A 26,102-nucleotide genomic window follows, 5' to 3' on the forward strand; every position below is an offset into this window, starting at 1 on the left:
AGTGCTGGGATTACAGGCTTGAGCCACCGCGCCCGGCCAATAAATCTTAGCTACTATTGGTTCACTCCAGGAGCACCACCCAGAACAGGGCGTGGCTAGGAGAAGTGGATGAGTGGGTCCCCATCTCTCAGCGTGGCTTGAGTCAGATGTCCCAAGCTTGTCCTCTTTCTTTGCAGGTCAAACCCAAATATGTAGCTCATGAAGCTTCCTGAGAGCCGTTATGCACTGTGTGCTGTGAGTGTGTTAATCCCCCACAGTTCATAGGCTGAAATCCCAACCTATGTGATGGTATTTGGAGACAGGACCTTTTGGGGGTAATTAGGTCACGAGGATGCAGCCCTCATGAATGAGATTAGTGCCCTTATCAAAGAGACTTGAGAGAGTTCTCTTGATCCTTTTGCCATGTGAGGACATGGTGAGAAGGACACAGTGAGAAGACAGCAGTCTATGAACCAGAAAGTGGGCCCTCACCAGATACTCAATGTGCTGGCGACTTGATCTTGGACTTCCCAGCCTCCAGAGCTGTGAGGAATAAATGTTTGCTGTTTGAGCCACCCATTCTATGGTATCTTGTTACAGCAGTCAACCAAGACAGGACCTTCAGGACTGTTCTGAGCCGCCCACGGTCCCCTGGGCCTGTCAGGGTCATGTGGTCTGGGTGTGTCGCAGGGGCCGCCCACTGGGAGCTGCCTGTGGGAGACCTACCAGAGTCAGAGATGTCATCCCAGTAGGGAGAGTCAAACTCATATTCTGCCTTGAGGATCTGCTCAAAGAGCTTGGAGTCATTTTCATCATAAAAAGGAGGGTAGCCGCAGAGCCTGGAAGACAAAATGGAGTAAAAGCTGGAACATCTGCATATCCAATGTGGTGATTTGACACTTTGCCTGGAAGGAAGAGACATTACCAACTGAGTTAAGAAAATCTGGCAAAGCACCGTGGCTCACACTGGTAATCCCAGCACTTTGGGAGGCCAAGGCGGGCAGATCACTTGAGGCCAGGAGTTTGAGACCAGCCTGACCAACATGGCGAAACCTCGTCTCTACTAAAAAATACAAAAAAAAAAAAATTAGCTGGCTGTGGTGGCTGGCGCCTGTAATCCCAGCTACTTGGGAGGCTGAGGTGGGAGCTGAGCAATGAGCCAAGACTGCACCACTGCACTCTAGCCTTGGCGACACAGTGAGACTCTGTCTCAAAAGAGCACACATCCCACAGGCATAGGCAGCACAGGCGTAAAACTGCGATGTAATGAATAGCTAAAAGGCTCAACTCAGGTCCTGACCAAAGGTAAATATAACCATCAAAGTCCCCCCTTAACTCTGCACAGAGTTAACCACAGAGTCCCACACACCCTAAAAACCTACTGGACAGCCTTCTTCACATAAACGTTATTGATCTTACTGTCTGTAATACTGTCCCTAACAGAGGATGAGCTGATGGAGAAAACCAACAAAATACATGTTTTTTTTTTTTTTTTTTTTTTTTGAGACGGAGTCTCGCTCTGTCACCCAGGCTGGAGTGCAGTGGCCGGATCTCAGCTCACTGCAAGCTCCGCCTCCCGGGTTCACGCCATTCTCCTGCCTCAGCCTCCCGAGTAGCTGGGACTACAGGCGCCCGCCACCTCGCCCGGCTAGTTTTTTGTATTTTTAGTAGAGACGGGGTTTCACCATGTTAGCCAGGATGGTCTCGATCTCCTGACCTCGTGATCCGCCCGTCTCGGCCTCCCAAAGTGCTGGGATTACAGGCTTGAGCCACCGCGCCCGGCCAAAATACATGTTTAATATCCATTTCAGGGCCCTTTCAGTTTCATTTTATTTCAGAAATCATCAGAGGAAGAAAATGAAATTTTATGACCTTGAGGATCAGGTTGCCACAAGACACCATAACCTGCACATTGTCACACACATAACCTGCACATGAACACGCTGCCATGCCTAAACTGGGTACGTGGAGGGTTGTGGTTCTGCCCACTAACATGCAGTAAGTATTAGCAGGGCTGACACACGTTGTAAGACTGCAACAGCATAATACTACCCATTTTTCCATGGAACCATTTCAAGGTTGATTTTTAACGGATCATATTGATGCTAGTGCAAGTGACTTCTAATTTAGAGTTCCGGTGGGACAACGGTCATCTGACACACATAATGGGAGTGGAAATTCTCATTAATTAGACCCACTACAATTTGTTCCATAAAATCATGGATTCTCATTCCAGTTCTGAAATCAGTTTCAATGCTACTTTTACCACTGATGCATTTTTTTGGACCAAAATTTCCTTCCCTGAAAACACGAAGGGCTGGCCTAGAAAATTCCTAATATTTTTTCCAGCTTCAAGATACTGTGGCTCTATGGCTCAGTTTGGCTGGCTAAAACACTCAGGAAAAGACCTAGCACATGCTTGGGGCCCATGTGGAGGCAGGGGCTGGCCTTGGTTGGCACTGGACGGCCAGGAAGAGGTGGGCCTGAGGCTGCAGGAAGATGGTGCTTGATTCCAGAAGGCCGGGGCAATGCTGCGTCGTGCAGAACTTGCTTCTCGGGCTGTGACAACCCAGAGGGTGGCAGCCACGGTGGAGTTTATTTATTCATTTTTTCTTTCTTGAGATGGGAGTCTCCCTCTGTCACCCAGCTGGAGTGCAACGGCATGATCACAGCTCACTGCAATCTCCACCTCCTGGGTTCCAGCAATTCTGCCTCAGCCTCCCGAGTAGCAGATTACAGGTGCCTGCCAGCACGTTGTGCTATTTTTTTTTCTTTTTTTTTTTTTTTTTTTTTTTTGTGAGACGGAGTCTCGCTCTGTCACCCAGGCTGGAGTACAGTGGCGTGGTCTTGGCTCACTGCAAGCTCCACCACCCAGGTTCACACCATTCTCCTGCCTCAGCCTCCCAAGTAGCTGGGACTACAGGCACCTGCCACCACGCCCGGCTAATTTTTTGTATTTTTAGTAGAGACGGGGTTTCACCGTGTTAGCCAGGATGGTCTCCATCTCCTGACCTTGTGATCCACCCACCTCGGCCTCTCAAAGTGCTGGGATTACAGGCGTGAGCCACCGTGCCAGGCCAGTTTTTGTATTTTTAGTAGAGATGGAGTCTCTCTATGTTGGTCAGGCTGGTCTCGAATTCCTGACCTCAGGTGATCCACCCTGCTCGGCCTCCCAAGTGCTGGGATTACAGGTGTGAGCCACCACGCTTGTCCCATGGTGGGAGTTCTGACCCAGACAAGCCCTGAATTGTACCACATAGATCAACACAGCCACAGCCTAGGGACTAGTCTAATGAGAACAAATTAACAAGAATCAACAGACTGCAGGACTGCGAGGGATTAGACTGTCAGCACATAAGAAATGCAATACAGGTTAGAAACACCACCTTGGTACCGCCATTCCTCAGCTGTTCCTCCCGTGGGACGCACATCACCAGCCACCACTGCGCAGGAGTGTGCCTGATGACATTTTTAAAGGCTGTGAGACATTCTATGGGCCCATAAGAATCAAAATAATCTCTCCCCACAAGGTTGCTTTAGGGGCTAAGAGCCTGGAAAATTTCATTTCTAAAGATGTGCTGCTTTTGGTGAAATGAGCAAGAGCCAGGGGCTTCCGAAACCACCAGGCATATAGTTCACTGCCCACGGAAACCCTGGAGCTCCGAAACCACCAGGCATATAGTTCACTGCCCACGGAAACCCTGGAGCTCCGAAACCACCAGGCATATATTTCACTGCCCACGGAAGTCCTGGAGCTCCGAGACCACCAGGCATATAGTTCACTGCCCACGGAAATCCTGGAGCTCCGAGACCACCAGGCATATAGTTCACTGCCCACGGAAATCCTGGAGCTCCGAGACCACCAGGCATATAGTTCACTGCCCACGGAAATCCTGGAGCTCCGAGACCACCAGGCATATAGTTCACTGCCCACGGAAGTCCTGGAGCTCTGAAACCACCAGGCATATAGCTCACTGCCCACGGAAGTCCTGGAGCTCCGAAACCACCAGGCATATAGTTCACTGCCCACGGAAATCCTGGAGCTCTGAGATGGGTCTGTCCATTTCTCCCACGATGAGGATTCGGGCAAAATGAAATGTGCATATTAGGAAACGCAGACAGAGCAAAACGTTAGTTCATCTTGGAAAAAAACCTAAATTCTAGATATGTGAGGTTTTTGTTTATTTACAACCGCGTGTGTTTTTCTTTAGGGTTTGGCTTTCTTTGCAAGGAAAAAATTCTTTAAGAAAATTCCGAGAAAGATTTATTCTCCGGGTGCCAATTTTTTAAATGTATATTCCAGTTTCTTCTGGCCTTAGCTCTTTTTTGTTTCCAAATTTTCGTATTATAGGATATTGTGTTTGTGCAGCTATACTGAGGACACAGGAAAAGGAAATGGATTGAGCTTGGAGCCTAAGTAAGTTAAAATTAAGAAAAAAGATTTAAAAATAAGGATTGTAAAATAACAGAAGGACAAACAGAATCTTCCTTAGATCTAGAAATTTCAGAGAGCTCCCTGGTCAAGCTATGTCATTAGCAGGTTTGCGTGGAGGTGATCTAAGAGGAGAAGTAACAGCCTTGGGCTATTTTACTTGATACACAGAGGACTTCTGTGACCATGGGGCTGCCCACTCACACTGGTAATCCCAGGGTTATTTACGAATGTTCCAGAAATGTGGATTCTTTTACATATCCAACCCTTTAAATAATCTACAAATTATATCACCAAGGGTCCTCAAAGGCAATAATGCCTTTCCCAATTTTTCTAGGCTTCAAAGTTCCTGATTCAGAATAACACTGGCATTTGCAACTGTCACACCCAATCAAGGCAATTCAACTTCAAAGCACTCTTCAGTGCCTCCATCCCAGCCTCGGGTCTATCTTCCAGGAAGAATTCTTACACCTTACTATCTTTCCTGCTGCCTTTTTTTCCCCTCCCCTCAGCCCCTTGGGTCTAGAGGCGCTCACAGCTCAGCTGCAATGAAGCCCAGGGTCACGGGTGCTATTCCTTGTGGTTCCCAGACCTCCCTTTCCATATACAGTCCTCGCACATCCCTCATTTTAAAGGCGAAGAAACCAACAAGCAGCAAAAATCAGGGCCTGAGCCTCTTCTGTCGGATTTTAGGCCTGTGTTCTTAACTATTTTGCTCATGCACTAAACGGAGGGGGCTCGAGAACTGAACTCTGGGCTTCAATCTGACTTTGCATTCTCTCTGTGGGGCATTTGGTTTGCCCTACCTGCCCCTGCACCTGCAACTGGAACCCTCTGATGGGACCCTATCTCCACCCCCAGCTCCCACAGGCAGGGTCTAACAAGTAAGATGCTACTTGGGCCAGGCGCAGTGGCTCATGCCTGTAATCCCAGCACTTTGGGAGGCCAAGGTGAGCAGATCACCTGAGGTCAGGAGTTTGAGACCAGTCTGGCCAACATGGTGAAACTCGGTCTGTACTAAAAATACCAAAATTAGCTGGGCGTGGTGGTGGGTGCCTATAATCCCAGCTACATATGGGAGGCTGAGGCAGGAGAATTGCTTCAATCCGGGAAGCGGAGGTTGCAGTGAGCTGAGATCAAACCACGGCACTCCAGCCCGGGCAACAAAATGAGACTCCCATAAAAAAAAAAAGTGGTGCTAGGGGAGTACCAGCCACAGCCACGTGGGACACCAGGCGGTGACTGTTATATTTTATTTTGTGGTAAGGACACTCAACATGTGATCTTCCCTCTTAACACTTTTTTTTTTTTTTTTTTTTTTTAATGAGATAGGGTCTCTCTCTGTCACCCAGACTGGAGTGCAGAGGTGCAATCTTGGCTCACTGCACCCTCCCATCTCCCAGACTCAAGAGATCCTCCTGCCTCAGCCTCCCAAGTAGCTAGGACTACAGGTGCACGCCACCATGCCCAGCTAATTTTTTTATTTTTGTAGAGACAGGATTTCGCCATGTTGCCTAGGCTGGTCTCGAACTCCTGGGCTCAAACAGTCCACCTGTCTCTGCCTCCCAAAGTGCTGAGATTACAGGCGTGAGCCACTGTGCCTGGCATCTTAACACATTTTTTTTTTTTTTTTTTGAGACGGTGTCTCACTCTTCACCCAGGCTGGAGTGCAGTGGTGCCATCTCGGCTCTCAGCTCACTACAAGCTCCACCTCCCAGGTTCACGCCATTCTCCTGCCTCAGCTGAGTGGCTGGGACTACAGGTGCTCGCCACCATGCCCAGCTAATTTGTGTGTGTGTGTGTGTGTGTGTGTGTGTTTAGTGGAGATGGGGTTTCACCTTGTTAGTCAGGATGGTCTCGATCTCCTGCCCTTGTGATCCAGCTGCCTCGGCCTTCCAAAGTGCTGGGATTACAGGCGTGAGCCACCATGCCCGGCCAACACATCTTTAAGTGTACACTACACTACTGCTGACTATAGGTGCAGTGTAGCACGGGAGGTCTCTCAAACACATTTATCTTGCTTCACTGAAACTGTATATGCCCAGTGATTAGTAACTCCCCATGCCCCTCCCTCCAGTCCCTGGCAGCCACCATTTCCACTCTTTCATTCTATGAGTTTGACTATTTTAGATACTTTGTACAAGTGGGATCATGCAGTATCTGTCTTCCTATGCCTAGCTTATTTCACTTAGCACTGTGTCAATGTCCTCCAGGTTCACCCATGTTGTCACATGTTGCAGAACTCTCTCCTTTTTAAAGGCTGAATAGTATTCCATTGTATGCACCTACTGTGTTTTCTTTATCCACTCATGTTCATGGGCACTTAGCTTTTTCCACCTATTCAGCTATTGTGAATAAGGCTGCTATGAACATGGGAGTGTTAATCTCTCTTCAATATCTTGATTTCCATTTTTTTGGAATTGCTAGATTATATGGTAGTTCTATTTTTAATCTTCTGAGGAATTGCCACACTGTTTTCCATAGAGTCTGCACCTGCAAATCCTCCCCAAACCTTGCCTTTTTGATCTGTCAATGACAAACAAATGGCCAACAGGCATGTGAAAAAATGCTCACTATCACTAATCATCAGGGAAATGCAAATCAAAACCACAAGGAGATGCCACTTCCTACCTGTTGGGATGGCTATTATGAGGCAGTGATTTTTAAAAAGTATTTCTGTATGGATTTTTTTTTTTTTTTTGGAGACAGTCTCACTCCATTGCCCAGGTTGGAGTGCAGTGGCTCAATCTTGGCTCACTGCAACCTCTGCCTGCTGGGTTCAAGCAATTCTCCTGCCTCAGCCTCCTGTGTAGCTGGGATTACAGGTGTGCACCACCACACTCGGCTAATTTTTGTGTTTTTAGTAGAGACAGGGTTTCACCATGTTGGCCAGGGTGGTCTGAAACTCCTGGCCTCAAGCAATTCACCCACCTCAAGCTCCGAAAGTGCTGGGATTACAGGCATGAGCCACCACACTCAGCCCCGCATGGATCTTATAGTATTTCACAGTTTTCGTTTTTGTTTGTCTGTTTGTTTTTTGAGATGGAGTTTTGCTCTTGTTGCCCAGATTGGAGTGCAGTAGTGCGATCTCGGCTCACTGAAACCTCCGCCTCCTGGGTTCAAGGGATTCTCCCGCATCAGCCTCCAGAGTAGCTGGGATTCCAGGCGCCTTGCCACCACACACCCAGCATTTTTTGTATTTTTAGTAAAGATGAGGTTTCACCATGTTGGTCAGGCTGGTCTCAAACTCCTGACCTCAGGTGACCCACCTGCCTTAGCCTCCTGAAGTGCTGGTGTGAGCCACTGAGCTCAGCCACTGTCTTCATTTTTAATTGGCCAACATACACATAGTCACTTAGTACCTCCTGGCCTACGTAGGCCAGGAGGAGGTATACTGAGCACTCATGCATTTGTCAAGTATTTGTTTTGCACCTACTACATACCAGATACTGAGTTTGATACTGGAAATACAATGCTAAGTTAAGAACCAGTTTCTGCCTTCAAGAGTTCAGAGTGGGTGAGAGAGGCACATAAAGAGATAATAATGACATAGGTGACAGTAACAAATCTACAGAGGCTATTCTGGGTAGACAAGGGCCTGCAAGCCAAGCTGCCTGGTGGGAGGGGAGGAGGTAGACGCCTATGCCCCGTCTCGGGGATGAGCAGGAATTTTATGGGAGAAACAGGGGGGCTGCTGGCAGGAGTGGCTGCCCTGGTATAAGAGCATGGGGCATAAAACAGCAGTTGATTTGAGCACAGAAGAGCGGCTTGCTGCTGTGGTGCGGCATGTAAGCCGATGCGCAGTGAGAGCTGAGGTGACGCCTGGGAGGGCTGTGTCCCCCACCCTCAGGTGGGTGGTCTATCTTGCAGGTAGAAGGCAGCCCCTGAGAGGTATAGACAGAGGGCCAAGAGGGACAATGGACTTTGCAGCAGAGACATTTGAGGCAAGAAGACAAATCGCCAACTTGCTGCAGCCAGAGGAGACAGGGTGGCCTGCAGTGGAGCTGGATGGAGGAACAGACAGTTCAGACACAACCGGGCAGATCTGGCGTAGGATGGTGTAAACAGCGAAGGCCAGGATGCCTCAAAGGTCCCCAGCATGGACTAGAGATGACACCCACTGCCAGAAGAATGCAGGACAAGGAGCAGGTGGCCGGGGTGGCCTGGCTGTGTCAACCACAGCACCTGGTAATTCCAGCTCCCTCTTTCGTGGATGCTGCCTGCTCAGAGAGGTGGCTCCAGCCAGTTCTTTGTAGGCAGAGTGAGTAGGAGAGAAGGCAGCGGAGTCAACTCCCCGAGGGAGCCCCATCCCTGGTAATTAGCTCTGATAATTACACTGGATCTTGCCTAGGTGTGGACTGAATAATAAAAGAAAGCAGGGAAGAGGGCAGGGCATGGGCCAGGAGGAGAGACCTCCACTCAGTGGTGAGGCTGTGAGAGGAACTCATGCTCGCGGTCGCATCAGTGCTCGGCCTTCCAGTTCATTCCATATGAAGCTGTGCAGCAAATCCCTCTTCCTTAAGGCAACTGGAGAGAATCTGTTCCACGCAACCAGAGCTGCCAACATCCCACAAAGGATAAAGATGTGATTCCTTTCAGACCGGGGAGAGCTGGAACAGGTACGTGTGAGGGATTCGGGTGAAGGCAGCCAGCAGGCAGCTGGAGTTAGAGGCCTGATGCCAGGGACTGGTGGATCATAGGGGTGCTGGGAGAGAGCCATCAGCACATGCGTGAAAACCGGGATAGGAGATGTGATCACTCAGAACAGGTAAGATCACTCAGCTCAGGGGTCGCACACAGACCCGCCACGGACCCGATCTGGCCCATGATGTGTCTGGCCAGCAGCGATTCCAAACAGATATGACTTTGAGTGACCAGAGACAGGCGCTGATCTAGCCAGATTGCCACAGCCCCCAAAGTCCCCACGGTCTTGGCGTATTCAAGCATGCATGTATGTGGATGGCGACCAGACTCAAATTCCCTGGAAGCCTGGCATGGCTGGCTGGCTGGGTAAGCACAGCTAGTTTATCTGCTTCTTTGTATGTGCAGCAAGTCCCTGGCATGGACAAAAATCACCCAGCTGATCACACATTAGGTCATCTCCCTGGCCTTCCACCTGCTCAGCTGGTGACTTTGAGTCAAGGGTGGAGCTTGGGAGAAGGCCACTTTGAAAGAGGGGAGGAGCCTCAACACTGTGAGGTCCTGCTGGGCTGCAGAGCTGCAAAAGTGATGTAAAAGGTGTGGGCCCTGCCGGCCAGGGCCCAGAGGCTGGACGCTACGGAACAGGTGGATTCCTCCTCCACAGCTGCTGCAGGAAGGCAGGGGAGAGTGAGCAGTCTGACAGGTAATCAGGGAAGGCTCCCGGGAGCAGGTGTGACCTGCATCTACAGCAGTGATTCAGGCTGGGAAGCTTATATTAGTAGAACTGCCTGTCAGGGAGTCCTCTGGCTGTCACCAAAGACTGATTGAGCACTGACCAGGTCCCAGGCATGGAACAGATGGTCAGAGTCCCTATTCTCATGCCATTTACATTCTAGTTGGGGGTCAGCAGGACAGGTACCCAACACTAATCTTCAAAATAAACAGGAAGTGTAAAAGATACCCAGGAAAGGTGACTTGGAGCTGGTCAGGGGAAGCCTTGTGTCCTCAATCGAGAAAATTCCTTTCTATGCACCGTTCTCTGTGCCAGGGTTCTCTGCCCTCACCTGAATCCCTGGTCCAGCTCTCCCCGGTCTGAAAGGAATCACATCTTTATCCTTTGTGGGATGGTGGCAGCTCTGGTTGCATGGAACAGATTCTCTCCAGTTGCCTTAAGGAAGAGGGATTTGCTGCACAGCTTCGTGTGGAATAAACTGGAAGGCCGAGCACTGATGCGACCGTGAGCATGGGTTCCTCTCACAGCCTCACCACTGAGTAGAGGTCTCTCCTCCTGGCCCATGCTCTGCCCTCTTCCCTGCTTCTCCTGCTGTGCGCAGATGTGACTTGCTCTCCCCCAAAGCCCCGTGCATGGGTCTATGCTCAGTCAAGTCTTTCTTGATCCCACCCGGCCAGGGCAGGCCCCCAGCTTGATGTTCTCCAGGTTTCCCAGGCACCATCATCAAGGCATGCATGTTGGTTTCTATCTGTCTATGTCCCATGGTCTTCTCTGATAGAGTCTGAACCCCCCAACGGTGGTGTTCCTCATTCCTTTTTGCAACCCTGGTCCTAGACCAGTACATAGCATGCGTTCAGCAAAAGGTGGCAGGATGCACGAGTCGTTAAATGCCTGTGTTTCAAGGATTGCCACCCCCACCCCACTCCGTCCCTCTCCAAACAGTTCTCATTCTTCACAGTCCAGCCCACCTCCCTCTAAGGTTCTCTTTTTTTTTTTGAGATGGAATCTCACTCTGTCGCCCAGGCTGGAGTGCAGTGGCGTGATCTCAGCTCACTGCAAGCTCTGCCTCCCGGGTTTACGCCATTCTCCTGCCTCAGCCCCCTGAGTAGCTGGGACTACAGGCGCCCGCCACGTCGCCCGGCTAGTTTTTTTGTATTTTTTTAGTACAGACGGGGTTTCACCGGGTTAGCCAGGATGGTCTCAATCTCCTGACCTCGTGATCCGCCTGTCTCGGCCTCCCAAAGTGCTGGTATTACAGGCTTGAGCCACCATGCCCGGCCTAGGGTTCTCTTAAGAAATGTAAAGATATCGGCCTATCGGCCAGGCACAGTGGTTCATGCCTGTAATCCTAACACTTTGGGAGGCTGAGGTGGGTGGATCGCTTGAGATCAGGAGTGAGTTTGAGACTGGCCTGACCAACATGGTAAAACACCGTCTCTACTAAAAATAAAAAATTAGCGGCCAGGTGCGGTGGCACATGCCTGTAATTCCAGCACTTTGAGAGGCCGAGGTGGGCGGATCAAGAGGTCAGGAGATTGAGACCATCCTGGCGAACACGGTGAAACCCCGTCTCCACTAAAAATACAAAAAAATTAGCCGGCCATGGTGGCAGGCGCCTGTAGTCCCAGCTACTCAGGAGGCTGAGGCAGGAGAATGGTGTGAACCTGGGGGGCGGAGCTTGCAGTGAGCCGAGGTTGCGCCACTGCACTCCGGCCTGGGAGACAGCGAGATTCCATCTCAAAAAAAGAGGGCCGGCGCGGTGGCTCAAGCCTGTAATCCCAGCACTTTGGGAGGCCGAGACGGGCGGATCACGAGGTCAGCAGATCGAGACCATCCTGGCTAACACGGTGAAACCCCGTCTCTACTAAAATATACAAAAAATTAGCCGGGCGAGATGGCGGGCGCCTGTAGTCCCAGCTACTCGGGAGGCTGAGGCGAGAGAATGGCGGGAACCCGGGAGGCGGAGCTTGCAGTGAGCTGAGATCCGGCCACTGCACTCCAGCCTGGGCGACAGAGCGAGATCCGTCTCAAAAAAAAAAAAAAAAAAAAAGAAAGAAATGTAAAGATATTATGGCTTATTATCATGACTGTTTACCTTCACACCTTGATAATGAGTCCCTGAAGGACAAAGCCTGTGCCGTATCTAGTATTTCTTTGTTTTTTTTTTGAGACAGAGTCTCACTCTGTTGCCAGGCTGGAGTGCAGTGGTGCAATCTCGGCTCACTGCAACCTCTGCCTCCCGGGTTCAAGCAATTCTCCTGCCTCAGCCTCCTGAGTAGCTGGGACTATAGGCACACGCCACTGCACCCAGCTAATTTTTGTATTTTTAGTAGAGATGGGGTTTCACCATGTTGACCAGGATGGTCTTGATCCTCTGACCTCATGATCTGCCCGTCTTGGCCTCCCAAAGTGCTGGGATTACAGGCGTGAGCCACCGTGCCTGGCCTAGTATTTCTTGTCTATCTATCTTTTTCTATCGTTTTTTTTGAGACAAGGTCTAGCTTTATCATCCAGGCTGGAGTGCAGTGGCATGATCATAGCTCACTGCAGCCTCGAACTCCCAGGCTCATACAATTCTCCTGCCTCAACTTCCTGAGTAGTGGGAACCACAGGTGTGCACCAACATACTGGGCTAATTTTTTTTTTTTTTGGTACAGATAGGGTCTTGCTGTGTTGCCGGACTGGTCTTGAACTCCTAGGCTCAAGAGATCCTCCCACCTTGGCCTCCCAAAATCCTGGGATTGCAGGCATGAGCCATCATACTCAGCCTGTATCTCTCATTAGCACTCAATAGTATTTTTTTATTTTTTTGAGACAGAGTCTTGCTCTGTCACCCAGGCTGGAGTGCAATGGTACAATCTTGGCTCACGGCAACCTCCACCTTACGGGTTCAAGTGATTCTCCCACCTCATCTTCCCAAGTACCTGGGATTACAGGCACCCAACACCACGCCTGGCTAATTTTTGTATTTCTAGTAGAGATGGGGTTTCACCATGTTAACCAGGCTGGTCTCGAACTCCTGACCTTGGGTAATCCACCCACCTCTGCCTCCCAAAGTGCTGGGATTACATGTGTGAGCCACCACACCTGGCCTCAATACTACTTAATGAATATTTGTTGATTGATTATTCTTTGATGAACAAGAAATACTTTGTGTGAAATATTTATGCTTGTGTGTGTGTACTTACTTAAGAAGTTGTATTGAACATTCCAAAATAGGTGTTTACCCTGAAAAATGAAAATCGAACCAAATTTTCCCGTGTAGTCCTTTCTCAGTTATTTTTGCAGTAAAGCCTCCTGATGGCCAATGGCATCCACTGTAAATGACACCCCTCAAGGCAGACTGGAATGAACACAAGGCAACTTCAACAGACATGCCCTGGGCCCACCCTGGTCCAGGGCCTCAACCACTGCCTCCAGTGACTTCCCTGACGCGGAGCTCCTCCCACCAGCAACTGCCCATCCCATGAGAGAGCTGACAGGTGGCGCCTCCTGCTCCCAGCCTGAGTCCTTAAACCAGAAGCTGAAAAGTGTGTTTGAAGAAGTACTTTTCACAGTAGGGGGACTCACAGCGTCAAAGATTTTATTCTGGGAGCCAGAAGCTATCACCTGGTCCAACCCCTTGTTTAGGAGACAGGGAAAGTGAGTCCCAGGGAGCTGAAGAAGAGATCTGGGTATCTGCCCAGAGCTCTAGTCTAGAAAAGCAAAGGCTACTTCAAGCCAATTCTATAGATAATATTCTTTCTTTCTATCTATCTATCTATCTATCTATCTATCTATCTATCTACCTACCTACCTACCTATCTATAATATATATATCTGTGTATATACATATATAATTATTTTTTTTGAGATGGAGTCTCCCTCTGTTGCCCAGGCTGTAGTGCAGTGGTGTGATCTCGACTCACTGCAACCTCCACCTCCCAGGTTCAAGTGATTCTCCTGCCTCAGCCTCCCGAGTAGCTGGGCTAATTTTTATATTTTTAGTAGAGATGGGGTTTCACTGTGTTGGCCAGGCTGGTCTTGAACTCCTGACCTCAAGTGACCTACCCGCCTCAGCCTCCCAAAGTGCTGGGATTACAGGTGTGAGCCACACCCATGCTTGGCCAATTCTACAGATCCTGATAGAGCACTGGTGTTGTGTGAAATGCTAATCATGGAACAGTAAGACAGACCCAGGTCTTGCCCCTCAGAGTTCCATAGTCCAGCCTTATTTAAATGGGACAGTGGAACGTTTACTTTTCTACAATAGAGAAATCACTTCTAGAGAATGTGTCCTGTAAACGTTAATAACCATAGCTACCATGTACGGAGCTGTCATCATGCCAGACACTGGGCTATGAAATTTACATATATTATTGTCTCATTTAATGCAGTTCTAAGCTAACTTTTTCAATCTTCAATTTCCAGATGAGGAAGTAAATGCATGAAAGATTAGACCACTTGCTTACATCTAAGAATTTTCCTCTATTTGTGCAACTCCAGAGCTAGGTCATATTAACCTTTGGGACCTCCATCCAGATGTGCCACTGCAAAGCTGGGGAAACACCATACCTGCATGTTCTCTTTCAGAACTTGCCTCTGCAATTAGACTGCCATGATTTCTCTATACTATACTTTTGGAAACAGAGCCAGAGGCAAGGTCATGTGACCTGCCAAAGAAATGAAGAACAGGCCGGGCGCGGTGGCTCACGCCTGTAATCCCAGCACTTTGGGAGGTCGCGGTGGATGGATCATGAGGTCAGGAGTTCAAGACCAGCCTGGCCAACATGGTGAAACCCTGTCTCTACTAAAAATACAAAAAACTGGCTGGGCGTGGTGGTGCGTGGCTGTAATCCCAGCTACTCAGGAGAGGCAGGAGAATTGCTTGAACCCAGGAGGCAGAGGTTGCAATGAACTGAGATCGTGCCACTGCACTCCAGCCTGGGTGACACAGCAAGACTGTGTCTCAAAAAAAGAGAAAGAAATGAAGAACAGCCCAGAGGTGTTGCAGTTCCAAAATCAATGTGGAATGTTCTACCCAGTCTGTGTTCCTGAAGACAGATGGGAGGAGAATGGCCAGGATCATGATGGCCCTGTCTGTGAAGAGAGGGCCTGGAGAAAAATGAGGGTGCGTCTATACTGAGCAAATCCCAACAGAACGGAGAAGCCTTTTTCCAGCGCTACGCTCCCATGCAAAGCTGCAAGAGGATGCAAAAGCAAAGTGTTCCCTCTGGCGAGACCTTGCAGGGCTCTGTGAGGCTGGCCAGGGCACAGGAGTGCCTCGCTGACTGGAAGAAATTGGGAAATAAAGTTAACAGATATAAGTGAATTTTCTAAACACCTGTGAAAGTGCTGAGACTTATTTTAAACTATTTTATGAAAAAATATTTGAACGCAACAGTTCACACTGATAACTGAATCATCATCAGTTAATGGCAACCCAGGACTCTGTGTTTTAGTCCAACTGGGAGAAAAGGCCATGAAGGACAATAGAAGCGATTTTTTCAAGGAAAAAGGGCGACTTTTTCCTTGTGTGGAAAGTTTTCCTCAGCCAGCAAGTCAGAGGAAAGGAAACACAGGTGTGGAGCCTGGCTCCATCAGGAACTATGTGAGTGACACCGGGAAAAAAAGTCACTCTCATTGAGTCCAATTTATTCTGTGAATGGGGATAACAACACCCACCTTATATAAATATTGGAACATATGTCATGTATTCCATATGCTAATATGTATGATACATAAAACACACAAATATACAGACAGGTGATGGACAGATATAGATAGATGACAGATTGATAGAGACAGATGATAGATAATGATAATGAAGATAGATATAGATAGGAAGATAGATGAGATGGATGGATAGATAGATGGAAGGATGGATGAATGGATAGACAGATGACAGACAGAAAGATGAATGAATGGATTGATGAATGAATGGATGGATGGGTGGATGGATGAACAGAAGATGGATGGATGGAAGGATGGATGGATGGATGAATGGACAGACAGATAGATGACAGATAGAAAGATGAATGGACAGATGGATGAGAAGGATGGATGGATGGATGGATGGATGGATGAGAAGGATGGATGGATGGATAGATGGATGCGATGGATGGATGGATGGATGGATGGATGAGATGGATGGATGAGAAGGATGGATGGATGGATAGATGGATGGGATGGATGGATGGATGGACAGATGGATGAGATGGATGGATGGATGGATGGATGGATGAGATGGATGGATGGATAGATGGATGCGATGGATGGATGGATGGATGGATGGATGGATGAGATGGATGTATGGATAGATGGATGGATGGATAGATGGATGGATGGATGGATGGATGGATGGATGGATGGATGGATGGATGGACAGATAGATGACAGATAGAAAGATGAATGGACAGATGGATGAGAAGGATGGATGGATGGATGGATGGATGGATGGATGGATGGATGGATCGATACTAGAGATGTAACATCTGAAAGTTCCAGTGACACAGTGATCATTAAATGCTGGTTCCCACACCCTTATCCCCCTCTTCTCCTTTTCATCCCAACTCCATCTCCTCCTTCTCAGGTTCCTCCAGCTGAAAGATGCTGAAGTGCAAGGGCAGCCGCACAGCATCGGGAAGAGCAATGTTGAGGTGGAGAGAGGAGCAGATGAGCCCTGAAGACTTACCCCAATGTCCCACACTCTACCCATCAAAACGAAGCAATATATTTTAAAATTTTGGGCAACATCTCAGAACCACCCACTAACAACCGTACACCCTGACAGAACCTTCTAAGCTGTTACGGAAGGGACAGAGGGAGACACTGCCTCTGGTCATTATTCTGAGTGCTGTATTATTAACCTGATGACAGAATGCACTCAACCTGCTTTAGAAGTCTGATCTTTGTGTGCCAGTATTTCTGAACACTCAGCCAAGGAACCCTCAATTCTAAGAACAGCTCCAGCTTTCCTGAGAACGCTTGCTCAAAGGCATATTTGTTAAGGAATATTTTTTAGACAGTGAGGCCAAGCTGCCATAAAAATGACCGAAAACAACAAATCCCCAGGCATATTACACACTAAGAAAGCTTCAAGGCCAACACAGGTCCAACAGGGGTCTGAAAAACACAAGCAAAATCAATCCACTCTGGGCATCGCTCCTTTGGACATCAGAGTGTGTCCACATGTAGCAACCACTGGGTAGCCACTGTCCTCTGCCTTGGCACTCGGTCAATATTTAACAAATATTTATTGAATGAATGAATGCAGTCTGTAGGAAGAAATCTGAACTGTATTAATCTTACTCTGTATAATATGACAGACTTTAAGAAATAATAAAATAAAGCAAAGCTTTTAAAAGCTGATAAATCTTTTGTACTTATTTGCAAGGCCGACTTAGTAATCAAAACAGGTTTCAGCATATTATTTGGATTTATAGCATTTAATGGCCAATGAGACCTGAATCGTTATAAAAATGTAATCCAATTATTTCAGTAACCGTATATTTGACTGTGTGCATTTCCAGAGCTTTCTCCTTGCAAACGTACAAGAGAGCAGGCCGGGGAAACTAGGAATGGTTCACATATTAAACGATGCAGAGGGTGACTCCAGCAAAGTACTGGTGATAAAAACGCAAGGGGGATAAATGCCTGCTGCACCCCCTGAGGTTTAGATAATGCCTTGCAAACTGAGAAGGAGTAAGCAGATTAGGAAAAATTTAGTGGAAAAAGGAAAGGGAATACTGGAGAGGAAAAAGGAAACCCATTCCTTAGAAAGTTTACGCACGACTGAAATTGAACGCTGGCGGGGAGGAGGGGAGGGAGAACAAAATATATCTCCAAGCATGACTAGCGAGCAGTAAAATCCACGTTTTGATTCCTGCATTAGCCAAATGAACACCACCTCAAGAAAGCCCGGGGCATCTGTGCAGAGCACCAAGCCTCCTCCTAAAGGGCAAAACACATCTGCAGGAAGTTGGGAAAAAGCCACTTTCAGCGCAGCTCATGGTGACAGTGAAACTGAGTGTACACCGGGGACAAAGCACATGAGTTAGTTCTCATGAGGGGTGGATTTCACACCAAAGCATGAAGAGTGCAGACATCCAATTTGGAGGCGATTAGCACCAAGTGCTAACCAATGATGCGGAACCCATGGAGGATTTCCAAGTTTGATTTCTGCAGCTTGACTTTGCTTACTTGGTGGTTAGGCTCTTCCTTCCTCCCTCCCTGGCTTCCTTCCTTCTCTCCTTCTTTTTCTCCCTCTTTCCCTCCCCGCCTCCCAGTCTGGATGGGTAAGCAGTTACGCATCTGCGTAGGCTGACAATGGCACCTGGGCAATGTCTTGCTCCCTCCATCCCACTGGCTGAGGCCTTGCACTGCACTTTCGGGGTGTCCTCTTTGCTGACTTCTCACAATGCACTTCTGAGATGGACTAGAAAACAAGCCCTAGGAACATGGATGGCAAGGAGACCAGAAGCAGGAAGGTGGTACCGTGCACCACATTACATGGTGTTGCATTGAGTCTTGGGCTTCTGATCAACTCTTCCAAGGATCCTCCCACCCGTGTCCTCCAGGGTTTCCCTGACTTACTGGTGTGCGGTGGAATCCCTCCCCTCCCGGCCTCCATTCCTGCTCTCTTCGTCACAAATGGGGCCTGAAACCACCTGCTTGCTATGGTGCCACTCGCTGTGGAGCTGGGCATTTTCCCCTGTGCATGTTCTTTGTTCTTTCCACCGTGTTCTTTGTTCTTTATGCCCTGCCCCGTCCTGCTGAGTGCTGCTGCTGTGCAAATGCATCACATACTTAAAACCATAATAAAGAGCCCCCAATTCATCTGTGTGCACAGTGTCTTGCTAGGGGAATGAAAAATCCTGATAATTCAGAGATTATATTTCCCCATCCCCAAGTTTGAGATATTAAAATTTCAAAGCTCGATCAACTCCTTCAAACTCTATTTTAAACACTATGTTTCTAACTGAATGGCACCTCTTTTCTCATACACAAACAGCACTTTTTATTTTCAGATAACTGGGTCTCGAGAGGATAGAACCATCAATCTCTCTAGGCAGATACTCAAGACAGAGCCCTTCCCTCGGCCTGGACTACCTCTCTCCTGGCAGATTCTCGCCCATCTTTCCAAACCCAGGTCGCTGTCACCTGTCCTGGGAAGGCTTCCTCAGGCCAGAGCAGAGTCCCGGCTCTGTTCTGGGAGCTGCCCACCACCTCCCTCCCATTTCAGACAGCTGGTAAGACTAGACTGTAATTTATCTGTTTACTGTCTATCACCTCCAGCAGACAGTAAGTGCCTCCTAGGCCAGGCCGGTGATAAATCCATCTCCGCATCCCCATCACCCTGCCTGACACATTTTCGGCTCGATAAATGTGAGTTAAGTGAATGGATGTCAATCTCCTGCCTTCCATTCTTCAGGCTAAATATCCCAAAGCATTTAGCTGCTATGTAAATGATGGCTTCTAGGAGATGGGGCTAAGATGAAAACAAGAGAGCACAGGAAGTAAAATGTTTCTCCATCTGGCGTGAAGCCACGCCATTCAGGGCACAAAAGTGATGGCCATGAGTCACGACCTTCCGACCTCTCACTCTGTGGTGTCCTCTCTACCTCACGGCCTTTGAAGGCAAAACCACAGAAGTTGGTGCATTGCACACAGCCTGAGGTCACTGGCAGGGAGCTGCTCTCCTCACCATCTAAAAGCCTGATTCCCCTCAACTGCACTGCTTGTGAAGTTTCCCCCATCACTGTTGTGAGCCTCCTGCACCTGCTCTTTGACACCAGAGTATTTTGAGGGGTTAGAGGTAGAGTAAACCAATTATTGCAGACAATGACTCAAGTCCCTTGCCTCAGCTTAACAAAGCTGAAATATGCCCAACTTCTGTCTCCAACTAAAGCTGCAGGGACTCACAACCCACAGGTGGCATTTAGCCATCCCCAGGATATACTTGGCAGAGAACATGATGGGGAGACGAGGTCCTTTCTGAAAATCCTTGGAAAGCAGCCAAACCGAAATGCAATCCATGAACTAAAATCAGTCAACTGGGAATCATAACAAACAATCGATGCCTGCTGAAATCAAACAACGATGGGGGAGTGATCATGGGAAAGGGTGGGTGGCCAGTGGCTGGTCTTTAAAGCAGAAGAAAGGAGGGGTCAGAAGAACTGGTCAGTAGGGGCTGGGCACGGTGGCTCATACCTGTAATGCCAGCACTTTGGGAGGATTACTTGAGGCCAGGAGTTCAAGACTAGCCTGGGCAACATAGTGAGACCCTGTCTCTCTGTTTTGTTTTTAATTAGCTGGGCTTAATGGCACACTCCTATGGTCCCAGCTTCTCGGAGGCTGAGGTGGGAACATGACTTGAGCCCAGGAGGTCAAGGCTGCAGTGAGCTATGATTGCGCCACTGCACTCCAGCCTGGGTGACAAAGCAAGACCCTGTCTCTAAAAGGAAAAAAAAAAAAAAAAAACAGGAACTGGTCAGCTGTGCCAACCAGCCAATAGAAAGAGCTTCTCAGCAGAATCATCCTTCTGTGGAGAAAGTGGCCTGGAGACCAGCACAGGCGTCATGAACATATCTAAGGCCACCCGCCTCCACTGCTCTGATACCCTGTTCCAAAAGAAAGAAAACTTCTGCTTTTCATTTGATTTTTCATGGAACGTTTCCTATAGGGGAGAGAACATGTTTGTTTGTTGACACGCATATCCAATTACCTTGTGAAGCACAAACTGCATTATGATTTAGTCAGTGGACAGTCCAGTCGTTTTTTTTTTTTTTCCTGAGTCTAGTTATTGTGAATCAATTCACAAAGATGTCTGAACAAGATGAACAAACAGATCAAACTGAGTTTCCAAATTTCTAAAGCCAAAATCCAGACCGTGGGCCCACAGTGGCCGGAATGAGGCACCGTGCCCCACCTCACAAAGCTCATGAATATAACCAGGTGACTGTTGCCCGCTGGCCACGTCAGTGAACAGTCCCTACTAAAGTCAGCACTCCTCATACTGATAGGAGTAACAGCCATCATGACCCCCCAGGGCTTGGGGCTGGCGCTCGATGACCACGCTGCATTCTCTTCGGGGGATGCTTGGGTTCAAGTTCTCCTTGGAACATATGTATTCCATCAAGAGTCAGCTGTCAATTGCTCAAAGGGATGGGAACTGCGTTGGCAAGGATCATCTTTTGTTTCAGAACACGGATACAAGCATATAAGCATGCAGACTAGGCCTTCCCTGTTCCATTCTTCCAAAGCTAATTCAGCTGCATGTACAGGCAAATCGACATTTATGTGAGCAAATTTTAAAAAGTGAATGATGTAGAGGCCCACTAAAGAAAGCAGGGTACCATCAGGGTTTTGCCTAGAGTATCTTCTAGGCAGAGAGGTCTGAGGTCTCCCCACCCATGGCCAAGTTCAGCCCACCTGTCCAGCCTGCTCCTGTGCCTCTGAAAAGCCTGTTCCAATTTGGGAGTGGGAATCTCTTTAGGATCCTTCTCCGCTGTCAGCCCACATTCACGGTGTCCCCTCACAATACGCAGCATCCTTGAGCATAATTCAGGCAAGTGATCATTAAATAATCATTAGAAAATGAGTATTCTTCAAGTTCTGAGAAGAAAGGCGGGCTGCATGTTATCACAAAATCAAGATTGACCTGTGGATGCTGAGGTTCATCTTGATTGAGGGAATTTGTGCCTTGGACCTTATGCTATCTTGGCTGAGCCAAGCCCATCACACTGGACCCCAACACGCTTATCACAAAGCCCAACCCACGCCATCCTCAGTCCTTCCCAGCAACATAAGCTATTGGAGCAAAGATGCTTTTTGCAAGTCCTAATCCCCAAAGCAAGATTCCTGGCAGGATAAGAACCCATCACATGGGTTTTTAAAACTGAGTGTTCTTGGTAGGAAAAAATATTTCTCCTTCCAAATGATGAATAGTAGATAAATGGAGACCAAAAGAAGGCCAATTTATCAAGTGCACACACCAGCAAAAAGGACGAATGTTTACATAGGGTGCAAGAGGAGAAAACTTGGTGCCGTGGCCTGTCACGGCCACTTTGGCTGCAGTCTGATATCTCAGCGTGACAGGTTTATCAAACAAAAATAAGAGTGTTACACTCCAAAACACTGCAGGGGCTGACCTCTTTTCCATTACAGCAGCTGGGAAGAATGAGGTGCTCCGTGCCTTCCCCGGGGGAGGCGGCCTCCCTGGCATGCTGCCTGTTGGTCATGGACCGCTCAGTGGCCTGGTGCATAAGTCTTTAGATGGGAATGGGAGACCAGGCATGGTGGACCCACGGGAAGGAGAAAGTCTGAGAATGGGACACACGAGTTCTGATGTCTAACGCTGCTTAAATCCAGTGCCTACCTCTGACATCGACACAAACTCAGGCTACAGAATGGTCAGAGGATAGCTTCATGAGCCCTCATGCAGGCCGCAGCACTTTGCTCCAGTCCTCGCCTCCCTCCCCGTCCTGTCTGATGTTCTTATCTCTCTGCTTATCCAACCTTCTAGACCCACCTTGATGGTGCTTTTCCCTGTCCTCACTGACCACTGCATTCTGTGACCTACCATAGCTGTGCATGGGCCTCCCTGTACATCAGACCCCCAGCCTCAAACTTATCATTCTTAGTGTCAACAACCAGCATATATTGATTGCCTTCTCTATTCCAGGCACCGTGCAAAGGGTAAAACATGGAAAGATGATACAGACCTGATGCCTCTCAACAGAGTACCAACCATCTGTATGGTGAGAAAAGATGAATTTGTAAGGAGATTAATCTACTGATAATAAAGTTGAGGCTGGTGGTTCTCCAAGTGCAGCCATGTTACGTTCTCAATCATACCCAGGATTTGACCTATCCCCCATATGAGTCTGAACATCTTACAGAACACAACTGAGATGCCAAGAGTCCATTCATTCTCTCCTTGGGACTCACAGAGCTCTGGAAGGCACCTGGAAAAACAGAAGCCCAGGCTGCCACCTTGAAATCTGACACAGTCATGAAACTGACCTAGGACGAGTCTCTGCGGGAAAGCTAGTGTGACCAGGAAACCATCAAGTGGAAACTTACCAAATTTATACTCAAAGAAATATGGCATGTGTTTGCTTAATACTACACTTGAACCCTGGCAAATACTGCAATGTATATGGAAATCATAAGGGTTTGGGTGTAACACTTGTCAAATTATACTCAGAAGTACGTACCAGTATCTCTATCCCAGACCTTTCCTGAACACCACACGTGCATACACTACTCAGTGGGTATCTCCCAAGGGTCTCAAGCTTAACATATCCAAAACCAAACTACTGATCTCACCCACCCTCCTAAATCGGCTCCTCTTCCATTCCTCTCTCTTTTTTCTTAACCATCAACACAGTTATTTAAGCCAACTCCTTGGATTGAGACTTAAAGACTCCCTCTCCTTCATCCTCCACATCCAAAATAAACCTGAGATCTCTCCACCACTCTCTCCATAATCACTGCCTCCCCAGGAGAAGTACCTCTCACCACTCCTCTGCCCAGAGCTTCCCACTCAATCTCCACCTTCCACATTTTCCTTCCAGTGCTTTCTTCAGAGTGGCTGGAATAATACTTGAATGTGAATCAGACTGGATCACAACACTGCTCAAAACCCTTCCCAATGCCCTTGGGTTAAAATACAAACTTTTACCCAGTCTCTCTTTGTTCTGGCACTAGGTTACTTCTTGCATGTCACCTTCTGATGTCCTGTCTTGATACTATCTTTAGCCATGCTGGCCCTCTTTCCAATGTCATCCTACCTATGGTCCATGGCAGACATGGTTAGTTGCCTAGAAGAACGCTGCTTTCACTCAAGGCTTCTCCCCACTGTCAACTGCTCCACTTGGCCAACCATCATGATCCTGTTTTCTTTGCCAGTGACTGGTTTAGGAAAGATACCAGAGAGCTTGCTCTTCTGTACTTTCTCTATAGCATGTGAGGCCACAGCAAGAAGGTGGCTGTCTGCAAGTCAGGAAAAGAGTCCTCACCAGGAAATGAATTGGTTGATACCTTGATCTTGGACTTCCAGCCTCCAGACTGCGAGAAATAAATATCTGTTGTTTAAACCACATATTTAAACATGTGGTGTGTGTGTGGTGTGTGCGTGTGTGTGCGTGCACATGTGATCTTATTAGGGGATAGGATCCACAACTTTCATTAGATTCTCAAAAGGGTGTGAAACACACCTCAAAAGGATAAAACTGCAAAAGGTGATCAATGTCCTTTGAAAGGGAAAGCATTCTGTAAGTGCAATATGTTAGTTTTAAAGCTCAGATGAATTGGCCCTTTGCCAATTTCCATAAAGGCGAGTCCTTTAGGCCAGGTATATCACAATGGATGAAATTCTCCTGTGATAATGGCAAGAATCTATAGGCACTGTTACCTAAACTCACACTAAACTACAAATGCAGCCCACGTGAATGCTGGAGAAAGGCCATCTGCTGCTCAGATACTGCACCAGAGCCAACGTGGTGGCGGTGGAGGGACGTTTCCAGCATTCCTGGAGGAGAAGAGGATGCCACACACTGCCAGAACTTTCTCCAATCACCATCCCCTGCAGTCTTTCACTGTGTGCAGGGGGCTCTTTCTGCAAGGAAATGTTCCCTCCTTGGGGATGATGAAATGGGGAAATTCATTTCCTAGCAATTGCAGAAACAAGTTGGCCTAAGCCTACCCTAAAAGTATGTTCCATAATAAGTGTTTGAAAGGATAACTTCTAAAAGAAATTGGAATTTAAAAATAACTTTACAGTAGACTTCAGCAAAACAAATAAGCAACAAAACTGATGATCCTGAAGTAACTGCAACAAGCCTATGGCCTAGAATTGCATTTCCTGGGTGATGGAGACAAGACGTCTGAGAAGAAATGAAAAATCTAAAGGCTAAATTGAGATTTTCATGGCATTTTTTTCCTCATGATGTCTTTGGGAGATGTACTATTTCCATAGTGGTTTGTGTCCACTAAAAAGCCAAAGTGGCACATGAAAAGAGGCTGAATTAGCTATTAGAAATATGCAAATGGAAACCCCCAATGAGACACCACGTCACACCCATTAGGGGGCTATAACCGAAAAAAAGGAAAATGGCAACCGTTGGTGCAGATGTGGCAAAACTGGAACCCTTGTGTTGGCTGCTGGGAATGTAAATTGCTGGTGCTGTTGCTACAGAAAACTGTACGGTGGCTCCTCAAAAATTCAGTGTAGAACTACCACATGGCCCAGCAAATCCACTTCTAGACAGAAACCCCAAAGAAGTGAAAGCAGGGATTCAAACAGATATTTCTACACCTGTGTTCACAGCAGCATTATTCATGACGCCAAAAGGTGGAAACAATCCAAATGTCTATCAATGGACCAAGGGGATAAACAAAACATGGTCTAACCACACAACGGAATATTACTCAGCTTTTCAAATGAGAGGAAATTCTGACCCGTGCTACACTATGGATGGGCCTCGAAGATGTTTTGCTATGTGAAATATGCCTGACATCAAAGGACAGATACTGTGTGATTCCACTTATGTGAGGTCCCCAGAAGAGTCGAGTTCACAGAGACAGAAAGTAGTGCAGAAGTTCCCGGGGGCTAGGGGAGAAGGGAAAAGTTTTTATGTCAGGGGTGCAGTTTCAGTTTGGGGTGATGGAAAAGTTCTGGAAGTGAACAGAAATGTTTGTTGTGCAACACTGTGAATGGACTTAATGCCACTGAACTGTACCCTTAAACATGGCCCTGAACTGTACCCTTAAACTGTACCCTTAAAAATGGTAAATTCTGTTTCATGTATATTTTGCCAGATAAACAAAAAATGGCCAGTAGAGGAAGAACCCAAGGCAGCAGGCGGTACTTACAAGATATAGGCAATCACCCCGATGGACCAGCAGTCAACAGCTTTGCTGTAAGGTTTCTGGGCGAGGACTTCAGGAGCTGCGGAAAGACAAAGAAAAGACACAGCCTGACAATTTACATGCCTCAGACTGAAGACAGTTTTTGGGGGTCTGCTATTTGGCCTGAACTTTCAGTGAGTATAAAAACTAAGTAGAGAGACATGACCCATTTTATTTGCTCTTTTTTTTTTTAAAGGAAGGAAGATAGGGTCTTGCTCTGTTGCCCAGGCTGGGGTACAGTGGCACAATCATGGCTCCCTGCAGTCTTGACCTCCTTCCTGGGCTCAAGTAAATCTCCCACCTCAGCCTCCTAAGTAGTTGGGACCACAGGTGCATGCCACCATGCCCGGCTAATTTTTGTCTTTTAAGAGATGAAGTCTCGTGATATTGCCTAGCCTGGTCTTGAACTCCTGGCCTCAAGCA

The 26,102-nt window shown here is 47.8% G+C and overlaps 1 protein-coding gene across 7 annotated transcripts in view; it reads right to left on the reverse strand.

The window, feature by feature from the left end:
* CAMK1D (calcium/calmodulin dependent protein kinase ID) overlaps nucleotides 1-26,102 on the reverse strand; it is a 449,243-nt gene that overhangs the window by 21,237 nt on the left and 401,904 nt on the right. For all 7 annotated transcript variants that reach the window (XM_033209182.1, XM_033209181.1, XM_033209180.1 and 4 more), the window contains 2 exons: nucleotides 25,644-25,719; nucleotides 706-818 (listed from right to left, as the gene is read on the reverse strand). In XM_033209182.1, the coding sequence (XP_033065073.1) occupies nucleotides 706-818; nucleotides 25,644-25,719 (189 nt within the window). The remainder of the gene's footprint in view (nucleotides 1-705; nucleotides 819-25,643; nucleotides 25,720-26,102) is intronic.

The sequence above is a fragment of the Trachypithecus francoisi genome, unplaced genomic scaffold, assembly GCF_009764315.1.
Source record: "Trachypithecus francoisi isolate TF-2019V2 unplaced genomic scaffold, Tfra_2.0 Lachesis_group9, whole genome shotgun sequence".
NCBI classification, from domain to species: Eukaryota; Metazoa; Chordata; class Mammalia; order Primates; family Cercopithecidae; genus Trachypithecus; species Trachypithecus francoisi.